We start from the raw sequence: 16,322 nt of genomic DNA on the forward strand, positions 1-16,322 counted from the left end.
AACAAACAATTGGGCCACATTTGTTGCAGTATGTAGCAATTTACAACTTCTGATTGAGCATGTTAAGTTGTATTGTACTTCAGTTTAGTCCCATCCCAGCATGTTTAAACAACTCACTCCAAAAATTACTGAGAAAAACTTCGTCTTGGTCAGAGACTATAGTAAAGGGGGAATCCATGTAGTTTTACAATTTCTCGAACAAACAATTGGGCCACATCTGTTGTAGTTTATGGATGTGTTAATGGAAAAAAAATGAACATATTTGGTAAATCTGTCCACACCACTACAAGAATAGTATCCTTGTCTTTTAACTTGGGTAACCCTCCAATGAAATCCATTGATATATCTGAACCAAACTTGTGTGGGAATTGGCATTGGCTGCACCAAACCTGTTGCCAGATTGTGATCTTGTTAAGGGTCCTGGAATCAACACAAAACCTCCATCTGCCATATTTTTTCTTCAACAAAATAATAGAGCTTGAATAAGGGATGATATTGGATCAACTTTTGACCATAAGCATGTCAATGACCATAAGCATGTCATTGACCAACTTTTTAATCTCATATTTCTAATAATGAGAATATTTATAGGGTCTAAGATTTGGAATGGAAACTCCCTCCTTTAAGTGGATAGCATGCTCATATTTTCTACTTGGGGGTTGTCCAGTTGGATCTCGAAAAACTTTTATATACAATTTCTACGTTTTTACTATCTCAGATGGTACTATGTGGATGCCTTTCTTCAACTCATTCATCACCATTTTTAGTGAAGTTGCAGTTTTGGATAAAGTGGGATCTCCTATCATGGTCTATTCCGTTTCACCCACCCATCCCAATAACTTCCCAAAATCAGCATTAACTTCTCCTAAACTCACCAACCATTCCAATTCCAAAACCACATCTACACCTCCTAATTCAAAAATAAAAAATTCTTGTTAAAATATTCAGCTCTTGTTTCCAAAACAGAACCTTGACACTTTCCTTGGCATTGCACCTTGTGTCAAGAAATTTCTGGCTCTAACCCACACCTTAATAACAATTCTTTATTAGCAGCGTGTGTAGTTGTTTGTTTATGAAAACATGACTAGGCCCAAACTTCTCATCACATCTGAAACATAATCTCCTTCCTTGATATTATTTTGCATCTCTTCATCAGATAATTTTCTGAATGTAGCCCCACGGTTACAGTCCCCCCCGTCCCGATTACTGTTAATGCTGTTGGTTGTTTCTGCTGTCCCCATTTCCTCTACCATAGTCAATTGTTGAAATTGGATTTCCCAAATCATGGGAATAGCTTCTAGTCATTGAATACGGCCTGTACCCATTGCTTCCTTTATTTCGTATCAGTGCTCCCCCTTTCGGCATAATTCTAATTTTCTCTTTAATCATCTCAGTCTTCATCATCAATTCAGCAAGGTTGTTGGGTTCATATAACTTCACTTCTGTTTATTTCTTCTTTCAAGCCATTCAAGAATATTTCTACCAAATTATCTTGTTCAATGCCTTTTAAGAATCCACATATTTTTAAAATTGCTCTATGTAAATTTGTACAGTACCGTTGTGTTAACCCAATCAAGATTTCAAAAGAATTTTTTAACATATTGGGTTGACCCTTTTTACCACTGCAACTTTGAAAGTTTCCCATATCGGGTTTGGGTCACAAGGTCACCACTGGAACTAGTTTAAGGTAAGCAATCATCACAACTTGCATTTTTTCCTCTATTACCTCTTTCAAAAGGAAATACTGCTCCAACCTATTTATTTGATCAGCCATATGCTTCCTCTCCCTCAAAAAATAGGGATATCAAAGTTTCCTCCACCGTGACTGAGAGTTTGGTTGCCACTTCTTCCTCTTACCTTGTGCCGATTCTTTCTTCCATCGTGTGTGGGGCCCCATTGTTTGCTTGCCACATGATATTTTTTTTCAATGACAACTGTGAGACCACTTATAAAATCTTCCAGTCTTTGTAAACACTCATGTTGTTCATTCTCAATTTCTCTGTCGTGGATGTCTTCTTGAAAAATCCATTCTTGATTCCATCCTTGTGCTCACCATACCCTTCAAAATACACCACAGTGCCAAGATCGCAGCTCTGATACCTGATATCAGTGGGGATAGAACTGGTATTAGAATAGGAAAGAAAAGACACAATATTGAATTTTATTGCCCTCCTTAATTCCAGTCCCAGTGCCAATGTAGTAGGGGTAGAGTCAAGGAATACAAAGTATACAACAGTATACAATACAATCTGAGGTCGAGAGAACCTCAGTCTCCAACTATCCTTCTACTTTTCTTTTCTCCCCTGTACTAACTCTCCTAGAACTATTTATAGTAGTTCAGATACAGCTGTACTAATTAGCATACCTTTTCCTTCTTTTATACACTATACCTTTTTCCTTCTTGTATACACTATACTGAATTTATCAGAATGTTGCCTAAAACTAAAACTTTAATCTGTGTATTCTGGGTTCTCAGCCAACAGGACAGTTCTTAACATAAGTGATTGTTTCTGCATACACTAATAGTAAGTAATCTAGTCTAGTGTCTATTCTATGCACAATATTTTTAGTAATGTTTCATCTTGAGCTTGGGCTGATGTCTCTAAGGTAATTCAGGTATTTGTTTTCCTGTTTATGGTCAAGTCAAGGATAACAAACCGGTAGCAAATATGTCACGCATTTAGGTGTTAAACTGGTTGGGTTGTTAGACGATTATGCAAAAAGATGTTGAACTACCATAAAATAAGTACCACTTTGTAATGGAAGGAGTCCTTACGTTCATATTCACTGCAACTACTGTCTGGTATAAACTCCAAACTCAGCTCAACTAAAGCAAATATCTGACTATTTTCCAGTAATATATTAGTTGGTTTGTTATGTAAAATGTTTCTTCTTTTGCTTTGCTTGCACATTACTTATTTTCATTGGAGGTATGACTGATATGATCTCCGAAACTCAGGCCAATTACTTATTACCCTAATATTGAGGCTTGGTTCTTCAGTTTAAAGCTTGCACAATGTTATGAGACAAGGGAAAAATCAACTATAGTAGGGTTCAGTAGTGTTTTTGTAAGGTCCATTTCTTTTGCTTTGTGCTTTTCTGTCATGACCTTGGCATGTGACTTGATATGATTTCTTATCCGAATAGAACAGTTTGTGGATCATCAATGCAGTGCATTGAAACACATGTGTACTAGCCCAGGGTACTAAGCTTTCAGAAATTATGTTAGAAGAGAATGTGAAATACGTGAGTGACCCTTTTTGTTTGGATGGTAGCTTATACTGTAAAATCTATCCCGTGTTCAGTTGGGTGTGTTTTGACTTTTCATTGCATTGTGTAAAATACACATGAGAAATGTTCGTGTACAAAACATATTTCAGGTTTCTAGCACATAGCTTGCTGAAAAATATTTTTATAATTTAAATTTTAACTTAAAAAATATTTTTATTTAAGATAAAAACTGCCCATTATCAGATAAAAATAAAAACTCCCCGTGTGTTAGGAATGCTATTTAACTAAATTTTATTCTGTCTGTTGAGAGATGTTGCGAGTTAATAAGTTCTGTATTTTATTCAGTTCAGTTCCTTATGTTTATTTGCTTCATGTTGTGGAATTTGAAGAAAGCACTTTCGTGGTAAAGTTTTCTCCTTTAAGTAGTGGTCAGCTCTTAGCAAATTAGAACAAAAAAAAGTATAATAAAATTGTTAAGAAATAATGCATATTTCCTTTAATCAGAATTATGAAAAGGTGGAATAATCATACATACAAAGTTAATAACGGAGTTCAACCAATTATTTCTATATCTCCGTGTTGTTGTACACCGGAAGAGAAAATTTTAAGAATATGTGTGTACAACTTAACTTACAATTCAAAATAAATCCTCTCTTTCCTTTTTCTTTCTCCTTCCTGGAATGAGTAATAAATTTTGCATGATGATATTTATATATTATACAGTATAATCATTAGATTTTGCTTTCTAAATTTAAGCATTTCGAAAAGTTATTGGCTTTATCTTCCCTAACAAAAGAAGTATGCTCCCTACAAATTTATTTTGCATGACCAAGTCTAAGAGGATCCTACTTAAGACTAATCTCAATTTGTTTTCACAGATACACCAAATGTCAATGTATCTACTAGATTCTTATTTCCTAGAATTTGTCTCAATGTTAGTACCTCACACTCAAGCAAAGATCTAATGAAGCCATACTGAATATCAATGTGTCTTGTTTTATAATGAAATGTTGAATTCTTTGCAAAATGTACTGTACTTTGACTATTACTATGCAAAACATTCTTCTGTATAAATCTCAATTCTGTCAACAAATCTTGAAGCCATATAAACTCTTTAGTAATTTCTGTTAGTGCTACGTACTCAATCTTTTGTATTTGAGATGTTCAACTAACAACTAAAATGTAACCGGTTGTGCTTTTTTTGTGATCAACTTCAGCTTCAAGTTTGCATCTACATAACCTTGTATTTAGGTATTCTCCTTTACTATAGAAAAAACATTTCTTTGGTATGCCTCGTAATACCTCAAAATCCATTTATCTGATCTAATGAGTTTTACTTGAATTTGACACAATCTTGCTAATATCTCTAACTAATGTTTAGTCTTGTACAGACCATCATGCACATCAAACTTTCAATAGTTGAAGCATATAAAACCTTAACCATGAATTCTCTTTCTTCTTTGTTTAAGGCGATTGATCCGTAGATAACCAAAAATGATTAGTTAAAGGTGTGTTAACTGGTTTGACATCTCTCATGTTAAATCTGTGCAAAACATGGTTGATATATTTTGCTTGAGATAATTGCAAAATTCCCTTTTTGCTTATCTCGCATGATTTGCATTCCAAGGTTTCATGTCAAATTTTTTGACAATTGCATCTTCAGTTTTTTTTTATTTCACCCATATTTAAACATGTTACTCATATATCATCGAAATATTAACAAAGTAATATAACTAGATTTATATCTCTTGAAGAAACAACAGTGGTTAGCATTGCACTTCTAGAAACCTTCCTTATACATAAAACTTTCAAACATATTGTAACATTGTCATGGAGCTTGTTTCGAACTATACCATATTTTTCTTTCCTTCTTATGAGAAACCTTCATTTTGACACATATAAATCTTCTCATCTAACTCTCTAACAAAAAATGGAGTTTTTACATGCAATTGCTCAAGGTAGAGAGCCCTTTATTGGCAATAATTAATTATTGAAAGGGTTGACTAATTACATTTAATAAAATCTCTTCTATTTTTTTTCATCTATTATATTAACATTAAAGTTTTTTTTATTTGTGAGTATTTAATTATTATAAGGATTAAATATGTTTTTCGTCTTGTAATATAGTACGAAATTGTTTTTTTTTTCATATTTTAAGCTTTAGACCTCCTGAATGCTTGTAGTAAGAAAATTATTAAAATAAATTCTGATCAGTGTTTTTTTAACGTAACAAAAGAATTTCCAAGATAGACTATATAATATTATAATATCCACGTTAGCATGAAATATTTTAATATTCTAGTCCGAACAATGACGTATTTTAATAGTTTTCTTACTATAAAGAAGGTCTAAAAATTTAGACAATTAAAAAAAGTCAATTTCACGTTTTACGTAAAACATAACCCCTATTGATATATCTAAAAGAAATTTATATTTTTTATTCAATCTCATTTGTAACTCTTCATGTATCATTGTGTTATATTCTAAGATATAAAAGAAAAAGTAAATACGTATTTTAGTATATATATTGCGAATTATAAATTTAGCTTCCATACTAAAAATTTATTAAACAAGTTTTATTACATTCAAATATAATTTACTCGGCTTCTATTATCATGGCACAAGTTTTTTAACATTGACTATAAATTCCGTAGTCATTCTTAATCAACCCCTCCATTTTTCGAAGAAGAGGTGAATCTTCATGTATTTCACAGCATCAGAGCTGCATATGCAGATGGCATCCAATATAGAATTCTCCTATCTGCATAAAACCAGAACAAAACTCTTCAGTGGGCACTAAAAATTGAAAATACAGTTACCACCCGTGATCGTATGAGTAATCATAACATCTTTTTTTCCTAATGTGATAATCCAGTCATATCTTAACAATATATATTGAGGCCATAGTACATCTTTTAAGACTATTTCTTTTGAATATTTTCAAGGAAATTAATTTTGTAATTTATCCCATCTTAGTTGGTATGGGGCCTCTGACTTGGTGTCTCAACAAAGTGACAATCTTAGAGTGGTTCACAAGCTAAATCCATAGTGCCCTAATTTTAGGTATCATAAATTTGTTGCAACCATGTTACCCTATTTCCCTTCACAACCTCGTTTTTCTCAAACTATGCCAATTTCATATTTCATTTTTCTGACTCTTTGTATCCTTAGGGGAGCAGGTTGGCCATTACATCTTGCTTTTTAAACTTTTCAAAAACTTATACCATAAACTTGCATGATATTATTATATGCTAGCTGTTTTTAATAGTGTTGAAATATTTTTTAAATATTTTTATTTATTTATTTTTTATTTGCTGATAAAAAAAATGTTATTATCTTTAGTCCTAACCATTTTAAAAACAAAGTTATGTGCTAACAAGATGTATCAGTTTCTCTTTTTTTGGGCATGGTGGTCCTGCACTTTTCTGCATTTTAGACAATTAGTTTGGTTTTGTACAAACTAAACTATATATAGGATGCATAGCTTTTCATAGTTTTTTATTTATTTATTGAGTTGTTATATTGTAGGGTTTGTGTGTGTGATTTGGAAGTTTATAGCCTCCTTTTATGTAGGGATTAAGCACCCTTCAAATATTTTCTTTAATTTAATTTATAATTTGACGATAAAAAAATTAACTACTTGTTGAATGAAATTTTCTTAATTACTAGTTTTTTAACTACTATAATTAGAATATTTGGTTATTTGTAAAATTGAAAGATATATCTCTTATATATATAAATATCGAAATTTTTAATTTGATTATGAAACTAATCTGCATTACAACACATTTACAATTTGTCATCCTTTTTCAAGGATATATAATGCAAAATTCAATTCAATTCATAAATGATGATGAGGACTAAGTAGTTATACTGATTGGTCCTATTATTTTCTTTTAGTTACATATCAACTATCAACCAACTTTTTTAATGATTAATTGTTGTCAACAAAACTAACTATATTTTAGTGAAATTTCTTTCTCGATCCTATCTAATTATATTGAATTTGAAACACAAACAGTATTTAATCAAGTTTAATTATAGTCCAACCAAGTTGATTAGTTTGTGCATTTTTATTTGGCACTTTATTTTGTGTTGGTTAATGATTGCATGGTTGTTCTCCAATCAATTTCATTATCTGAATATGTTTCTAACTTTAGTAACGAAGAAGCTTTTCGGAAACAAGCTGGCATGTTCCATATTCAAATGGATTTGTTATGCGAAATGAATTGTTAATTATAGTATTAACCCTAATGTATGCGAATGATTGTTGAGCTGAATTAATTGTCCTCTTCTAGGACTAATGGAAGGTGGGTCCCCTTGTAGCTTGTGTTTAGGATTATACCATCCCTTACGAAGGATTTGGTTGTGAATGAAACCACCAAAGAAGAATCCTTTTCGTTTTCTTTCTCAACAACTACTAAAATCAAATGTCCTTTTGCTGCTTATATCATGCACTTTAAATTATACAATGGCTTATGCAATTATGTCCATTCTTAATCCTTTCCTATACTTTCACTCGTATCCCTTATTCCTTATATTCCTAATTAATATTTATATTAACTTTTGAATAGGATATTTTATTTCGATCTCAAGTTCAAAAAATAACATCGTTAGAATCACTGCATAACATCGTTAGAATCACTGCATTCGAGGTATTGTTCACTTTGGAGGTTAGTGCTCTGTCACAATTTTTTCTTTAAAAAACATTTCGGTGGGTTAGAGAAGGAAAGATATATAAATTACTCTTGATCTCGACTCTTGAGCAATGTAGGATTATATTAACGTACCAAAACAAAATTTAATTTAATAATTAGAAAAATATATGAATATAGACTATAATAGGAAACATATTTATAGAGATGTAAAATATAGAGCCAAAATATAATCAAGCCAAAATATAAAAGCCTCCTTAAAAAACACAAGCTATCACTCTATAAATATTATGGCACTGTTTGGCATCTTATAGGGTCATAGTGAATGCCTTAGTAGTTAAAAAATGACCTAATTGAGTCCCTAATTTATTCCATTGAGAGGTAGTTTGTTCCTTCATTCCCTGCATTAATCAATTTTTAAGGGCCATTTTTATTTTATATTTGCCCATTTCCTGCAAGAATGTTGATTTCTTAAATCAATGAAATTTGCCTCAATTGTAAGACAAAAAGATAAAAAAAAAAGTCACATGATTCTAGAAAGCAAAGTCCACACCCTTTGTGATATAGTCCATCCATGCATAAGATCATCGTTGGTGGAGGAACATATTAACATTTTTGTATTAATTAAAATTTATTAAAACACATTTTAATAATTTTTTCCTCTAGATTAAAAAGAAGTGAATATTATCAATATTTGTAATTTTTAATTAATAAAAAAGCGTCAGAAAGATAATATTTAAAAAAAAAAATTATAACTGACTCTTAAATTATTTTCCAACTAATATTTTGTTTATACACTAAACAAATTATAATATTTTCTTTATAATTTATGGTATATTTTTAAGATTTTTGTGATAAACTTTTCAATAATTAAAAATTTTCAACTAATACTATTGTGTATATTATTATACTAAATTTTTAATGTATAAAAAATATCAATTAAAATAAATTCTATATAAACACAAAGATATACACACACATATACACACCAAAAAATATTTATCTATCTAATTTACCTATATTAAATTTTATAATAATTATTTTTTATCTAATAATATATTTTTAATATATATATATATATACATTTTAATATATCTATCTATATATATATATATATAATACCAAAAAATATTTATCTATCTAATTTACCTATATTAAATTTTATAATAATTATTTTTTATCTAATAATATATTTTTAATATATATATATATATATACATTTTAATATATATATATATATATATAACATTTACTATTTAATATTATGAAAATTTATATAACATATATATTATATTTGCGATTTTTTAACTAATCTAATAAGTACAATATTTAATCATCTTAGTAAAGTTAATTATTTATTATATGTAATAAATACTGTTATTAATATCATTCAAGAAATGTATTTATTTATATATTTATGTATTTTTTACAATGTCATACCAATCTTTATGTTTTTTTTAACGAGATGTATGTAATAATGACTTGTGTGTGAATACACATAACATAATATTTTAAGCTTAAGTGGTTAGGAATGAAAGTTAGTGTTGATCATTCAAATTTAATAACTACAATTAAACACCATGAATGTGTACTTACTATATATTCAAGTAACCTAGTCATGCCACTCATACATACATATATATATATATATACATACATATATATATATATATATATATATTCTCTTTATTAATTTGAAGGGTTATTCTATGTGTTAGTTTCTTTTGAAAGATATACTTTCTCTCAATTGATTCTAACTTAGATAACAAGGGATTTTTTTTTTCTTTAATCTATTATATCTTTATTTTAAGTTTGCTTGAAGATAACGAAAAGTGAAATTCCCATGAACTTGCTAGTGAAAAAAAAAATCGAAATTAAATTGCATAGTAGTACATGAAAACCTTCACTGCAATATAATTAAGAGATGTTCATATTTTTTTTATAGTAAACACTGAACTTTTATAATGAAATTTGAAATAAAAATCTTTGGAACAAATGCACACTATAACAGTGATACACCACATCTCTCTACAAATAATCTTGTAAACTTGTTTTTCTTAATACCTTTTATAAAATTAACAAAATTGAAATTCAACCTTTGAATCATAAAATATCATATCCTTTTTGCATCATGCACGTAAAGTTAAAAGAAATTTTTTAATTCAACCTTTAAATAATTTCATATCATCTTCTAGATTACTCACGTAAAATTGAGATAATTTGAGTATTCGTGCATGTAATCTTATAGCTAACATTTATATTTATTTTTAAATGTTTATATGAATAAAAAAAAGGGAAAATGGTGGATCAAATTATATGAATTACATGAAATTTTTTGTTCTACATAGTCTACAACATATCAAAGCAATGGTTGAATTAATAAAATTCAATGTCTATATAAAAAAGCATCCATTTTAAAATATTGGTTAGAGCTTTTAAAAACAAAATTCTTGAAAAATTATAAATATTTAAAAGATATTTTCATTATAATTAAAGTTTATTTAATTTTAATTTAATGATGTCTATATATTGATTCTCATTTCTTTTATTTTTTTTTCTTAAACTCTTTCTATTGATCATGTTTACCACGTCAATAAGCCAGTATTAATAGCTTTTCTATTTCTATTACTTCCATGTACCAATTCCTATTCAAAACCATTGTTATTTAAACTACTATTTTATATATGCTGTTATTTTCTTAATAATTTTTTACCATTTTCAACTCTCGTAAGATGAAAAACAGTTTTCCTCTTATCGAAGGTGAAATTTCCTTTTATCACCTTCGCCTGTGATAAAATACAAAATCAATGCTAAGTATAAATTTTAAAATCTGTCATGAATATGATGGAATTAAATGGAGAGTGATGAGATTAAGAAAAAAAAACTATAAATAGACAGCACACGTCACAAAATTAAAATCAGTTTTAATTATAATGAAATATATTTAAAAATTTGCTATTTTTTAAGATTTTGATTAATTAAAAAAGATATTTAAGAACTTTAATATTATGAGTGCCGCTTAGGTTAAAAAAATCTAAAAATTATTAAGAAGATATAAGTTAAAATTATTTTATCTTATTTTTGTCTGTAAATATTTATTGAAAAACTTATCTAATATATACCTTATATTTACAATTTATTTTTTTCCTTTTATCTTGTTTATTGAATGAATTCAATGACAATCAAGCGAATGGGATACTTACATAGAAGGAAAATAAGAATATCGATCGGTTTCTGTCTGATTATTTGTAAAATATTTATTAAATTTGTATATATAAAAAAAGTAATAAGTGCAAAAATCTTGTCATCAAATCACCTATTTTCCATAGTAAAAGCGAAAATTAATTATTAATATCTGTGAAACACAGAAATGCTTGGATTTTGATATCTTTATTTTAGGATTAATGATTAACAGTAAAGGATTTTTTTTTATATATAGAAAAAAAAAACAAAAATAACATTTTTTAAGAAAAAAATAACCCTTTTGAAGTTAGAAATTCCCTTTTTTTTGTGTTTATATACAATTTCATCACTTGGTATACAATTCCCTTTAATTACAAAGTGACGTATTTATAAACTTGTTTTCTTTAGACCAGTATGTTAAATTATTTGAACTATCACAACGTTTGAAATTAACATGTCAACTCATCCATGTTTTAGGGCTACAAATTATTTTTTAAAACTGTAGGAATTAATATAATTTTTCAATTTAAGAATAAGAAACGGATTTATTTTAAATTTCAGGATAAAAATGTTATTAATATTTAAATTATATATTTACTTTTTTAATTCATTTTTCTATTTTTACAACGTACATTTAGGGCTTACCTACAGTTAAGTAACTGAAATTATGTATTTAATTTTTTATTTAATTTTTCCATTTCCATCACATTATTTAACCTATTTAATATCTTCCAAGAACTCAAATTGACGTCAAAATAGACCGAACCTAATTTTACCAAAACGCCCCTATCTTTCCATTCATATTGCGAGAGGTGTAAGATATTCACACGCTTCTGCAAAGTTCTCGCTGTTGGCTTCACCTTTTCAGTGGACGATAATGCCCTCATGTTGTCCCATGTATTAAAAAAAAAAAAAAAAACTTCGTTATTCTAAAACCAGCTCCTCAATTGTTTTTTCTGGGATAAGAAATTTTCAAATAAGTGTCTTTATTTTTTTGATATTCTTCAACTTGTTTTTTCTTTGGTCGCGTCATACTTTTGGAACTGAGCTGGTCAATATATTCATCTCACACAAGTCACAAGCATGGCATATTCCAACACTTTAAAATTTTATATATTTTTAAAAAGACAAAAAAATGTAAAAGGTGGAACAAAAATTTGCCACCCTCAAATTTCCTGAATATTTAGCCATGAAATAAAAACTTTATTAACCTTGACAACCAATGGTTGACCACTTTGAATTGACCAGCACCATGTATGATTAGTTTAGAAAACTTAAGAAGAAAGACACAATAATCTTAAAAATTAAGGTAGATAATAAGGTTCTTTGCCACCTTGTAGTACACGTGTAAGAGGTCATAAGCCATCACCTTCCACTACAGTTTTTTCTTTTCATACTTGTTATGAGTCGGGTTCAATTATTTTGTCATATAATGCCACCAAAGACGTGAAATCTAACCAACACCACTCATACAATATTAGTGCAAAATTCTAAGGCTTTCAGCAACATTAAATTCATATAGGGTCATCATCATTCTAGATTATCATTATTTTTGCTTAATTCAAACCTCCATTAGTACATACATTCAACACTACAAATTATGAACCCTTATCACCATATTTGTCGGCACCCCAAGAGGTTCACAAAATAACACCTTACCCCTAAAAAATAAAAATATTTCTTCATTCCAACGATGATAGCAGCAACCTAACGATAAGCACATATTCTTATTCATAATTTTGCGCCCACCAAAAAATGCAACATAGAACAGTGGCACCCCTCGTAATTTGACCTCCCAGTTTGGATAAGTTTGGACAAAAAAAGGAGAGAAGAAAATAAGCAAATAAATGAAATCCACGTAAGAGCTATGTGTATAAATAATTCTTGTGTTTCTACATAGTGATTTAATATGATTTTGATTGTGTATAAATATAGAGTGAAGGGAGAAAAGAAAGGGTGGAGAGAGAAAAACAGAAGAAGGAGAAGAAGAAGAAGAAGAAGGGAGAAACTGAAATAAAATTAGTATGGATCATAGGTTACGTTGTGTTGGGTCAATACCCAAAGTTTCGTTTCTTTTGCTACTTTCTCTGCTTCTCTTCAGTTTCGTTGACGCAGCCTTCGACCTCGCTACTATACCCTTCAACGATGGTTATTCTACGCTCTTCGGAGATAGCAACGTTGTTCGCTCCGCCGATGGCTACGGCGCACAACTCCTCCTCGATCGCTTCACAGGTAAATGTTTCAGTTACACGTCGTCATGTGCAATAACATCTGCGTATGATTTTTTTTTTCTTTTTTGTGTTGGTTTTTTTCTCAAAAATTTTATCCCATAATTAAACAGGTTCGGGTTTCATATCCTCTAATATGTACCACTATGGATTCTTCAGCGCCAGAATCAAGTTACCGTCGAATTATACTGCGGGTATTTGCGTGGCGTTTTATGTAAGTAAACAATATTTTTCCAAGCAAATTCATAAGAAAAATTTGTAGACATCAAAGTTTTTTTTTTTAATTATTGTATAATTCACGATTTTCTGGGGGGAATGGTATGCATTTAAAAAAAACATGAATTCCGAATTTTTAATGCTTCGTCTTCTTTATTTTTACCTTTTTTTTTTATAATCAGTTAAACACGCTATATATTAGTCAAACATCCCTTTTAATTTGCTGAAGAAACTATACCGAACTTGTAGCAAAGTCAAAAACAGATTGATGGTCGGTGAACTCCATTCAATTTACGTCAGAATTTTCGTAGTTTTTTTAATGAACTCTTCAAACGGTGAACTACAAGTGATGCCTTAGTATAGCATGCTAGTTTAACAAAAGGTTGAAATTGTTCACGCCATTATAATTATTGTTTCGGTATTTTTTTCTTGTATTATGAAAAATTACGTCTTTAAAAACCTTAAACGCTAGATTAGAACTTTGTTTATATGCACGGTTATTTAGAGGGTGGCATGGTTGATTGCTTATTTTTTTTTCTTTCTTGGTACAGACATCAAACGGTGATGTGTTCGAGAAGTCACACGATGAGTTGGACTTCGAATTCCTCGGAAACATCGCCGGAAAACCGTGGCGGTTTCAGACGAACTTATACGGCAACGGGAGCACCAACCGTGGGCGTGAGGAGCGTTACCGTTTGTGGTTCGACCCAACGAAAGAATACCACAGATACAGCATCCTTTGGACAGCGAAGAACGTGATGTAAGGGTTTTGTTTGTGTATTTGTGCGGCGTGACTATACATAATTTAGTGTGTTGATAGGGATGAATTGGTTTTGTGTGCTTGAAAAATACTTTTCTGGAATGCCCTGGGATATAACTTTAACGTGGCGTGTGTTTGGTATTGAATTGGTTTTGTTTGACTTAACATGAGGTAGGAAAGTGTTTGGGATTGCGTGTGGGATGCGTCGCCCACAACTACAACTTGGTCTGGTTTGGTTTGTGTGAGCTAGCAAGGTTCAAAAGCATATACTTTTCATTACTAAAAGGATGGTTTAGATGGTAGTGTGGGTTTCGAATTCAATGATTATTTTCCCAGTTTGAGACTAGTATAATTGGCCCACAGGCATGGCCAACTTCATTTTTGTTTCATCTGCCTTTTTAAATTATTCTTATTTTAATTCTGTATGGATACGGTGATGATCATAGATTAAACAATCATCCACTGCTTTTTCCCACTTAAATTTGGGCTTATCCTTATATTTTTCTGTATAACACACATGATAAGACTCTTTTGTTTTCACTCATACGTATCCATCACGGTCCTTCTCGTTATAATGGGCTTGCCAAACCTTTTAATTGATTCTTCTTTTTCGTAATCAAATTCTCAGTGCGTAGTTATAATCTATCTCAATCATGCACTTCTTTGAAATTGTACACCACAATCAGAAGGGTGACTAAAACTTGGAAAACGAAGAATCAGTTGAAACCGTGTAATGAAACATGTGATCTTTCTTTATTTAATCTGCAAAACTTGGCACCAATTTTTGTAAGATTACCGAACTAAAGCAAGCTCATAGATTCCTATACCATTTGCCAAACCCGTTCCCATAATTCCCACCTAACTCAACACTAACATAGCTGGCAAATCTTTTTTATTTCACGGGAATATATACTCTACTTTGTTCTTGTTTTTTTAACTTCACTTTAATTGATTATATTCATAACTGTATGTTTGAATTGGTGCAGTTTTTACGTTGATGAAGTTCCAATCAGAGAAGTGTTACGAAGTGAGGAAATGGGAGGTGACTACCCTTCGAAACCAATGTCACTGTATTCGACCATATGGGATGCATCAAATTGGGCAACATCTGGAGGTAAATACAAAGTAAACTATAAGTATGCACCTTTTGTCACGGAATTTAAGGACCTAGTCCTTAAGGGTTGCCCCGCCGACCCCATCCAAGAGATCTTCGACCTCAACAGTTGCTCCGACCAATACGAGGATCTCGAGGCTCAAGACTACGCCGTCATCACTCCCACGCGCCGCCTGGCCATGCGCCGGTTCCGCCAGCGTTACATGTACTATTCATATTGCTATGATACATTAAGGTACAACGTGCCACCACCCGAGTGTGTCATTGTACCCTCGGAGAAACAGCGGTTTAAGGAGACCGGGAGGTTGAGATTCGGAGGCAGCCACCGCCGGCAATCACGGCGGAAGGGCCGCACTACAACTCCGGCGGTTGATACCGATGAGGGTGATATGTGAGATTGTTGATATATATATTTTGAGATGTATATAATAGTGTCCATTTTTTATGGCTTTAATATTTGTGGGTATTTTGAGATTATATTTATTTGTTGAGGGGGGCATAAAAATAAACTAGTAATTATATATGGTCTTTATTTATTTTGTTAATGAATGTATTTTGGTGTTAGTATATATATGGCTTGATTCAGTAGGTGGAGAATATATCGTTGAGTGCGCGAAAGAGAATAAGTCCAAATATTTGTGTGTCAAAAAATGCATGGCTGGTCATTCATCATGCTGCATTTCTCACTGGTCACTACGTATACCCTATATAATTTTTTATTTTAATTTCCAATTACATGTTTTATACGGACAAAACTTATATATATATATATACATACATTTTATTAATATCGTTGTTGTCAAAAGGTTATATTTTTAATATTATGTATAATAGACAGTTTTATTAAGTGGATTACGTGTCGCTACAATAAAACTTTAAATCTTAAATATGAAAAACAACTACAATGTGTAAAATACAATGGGTTTTCTCTCTTT

General features: G+C 30.5%; 1 protein-coding gene across 1 annotated transcript; it reads left to right on the forward strand.

Moving 5' to 3' along the window:
- The first annotated feature begins 12,524 nt into the window (after positions 1-12,524).
- On the forward strand, positions 12,525-15,956 carry LOC137811223 (probable xyloglucan endotransglucosylase/hydrolase protein 30). Its single transcript, XM_068612873.1, has 4 exons — positions 12,525-13,301; positions 13,411-13,511; positions 14,065-14,273; positions 15,260-15,956. The coding sequence occupies exons 1-4, from the start codon at positions 13,094-13,096 to the stop codon at positions 15,780-15,782; spliced, it is 1,041 nt and encodes a 346-aa protein (XP_068468974.1). The 5' UTR covers positions 12,525-13,093; the 3' UTR covers positions 15,783-15,956.
- Positions 15,957-16,322: the final 366 nt, after the last annotated feature.

Source organism: Phaseolus vulgaris, chromosome 2, assembly GCF_000499845.2.
Source record: "Phaseolus vulgaris cultivar G19833 chromosome 2, P. vulgaris v2.0, whole genome shotgun sequence".
NCBI classification, from domain to species: domain Eukaryota; kingdom Viridiplantae; phylum Streptophyta; class Magnoliopsida; order Fabales; family Fabaceae; genus Phaseolus; species Phaseolus vulgaris.

Coding starts and splice junctions, on each gene's coding strand:
- LOC137811223 (XM_068612873.1), top strand. CDS start 13,094: ATGGATCATAGGTTACGTTGTGTTGGGTCAATACCCAAAGTTTCGTTT. Junction 13,302..13,410: donor CCTCCTCGATCGCTTCACAG/GTAAATGTTTCA, acceptor ATAATTAAACAG/GTTCGGGTTTCATATCCTCT. Junction 14,274..15,259: donor TGGACAGCGAAGAACGTGAT/GTAAGGGTTTTG, acceptor GAATTGGTGCAG/TTTTTACGTTGATGAAGTTC.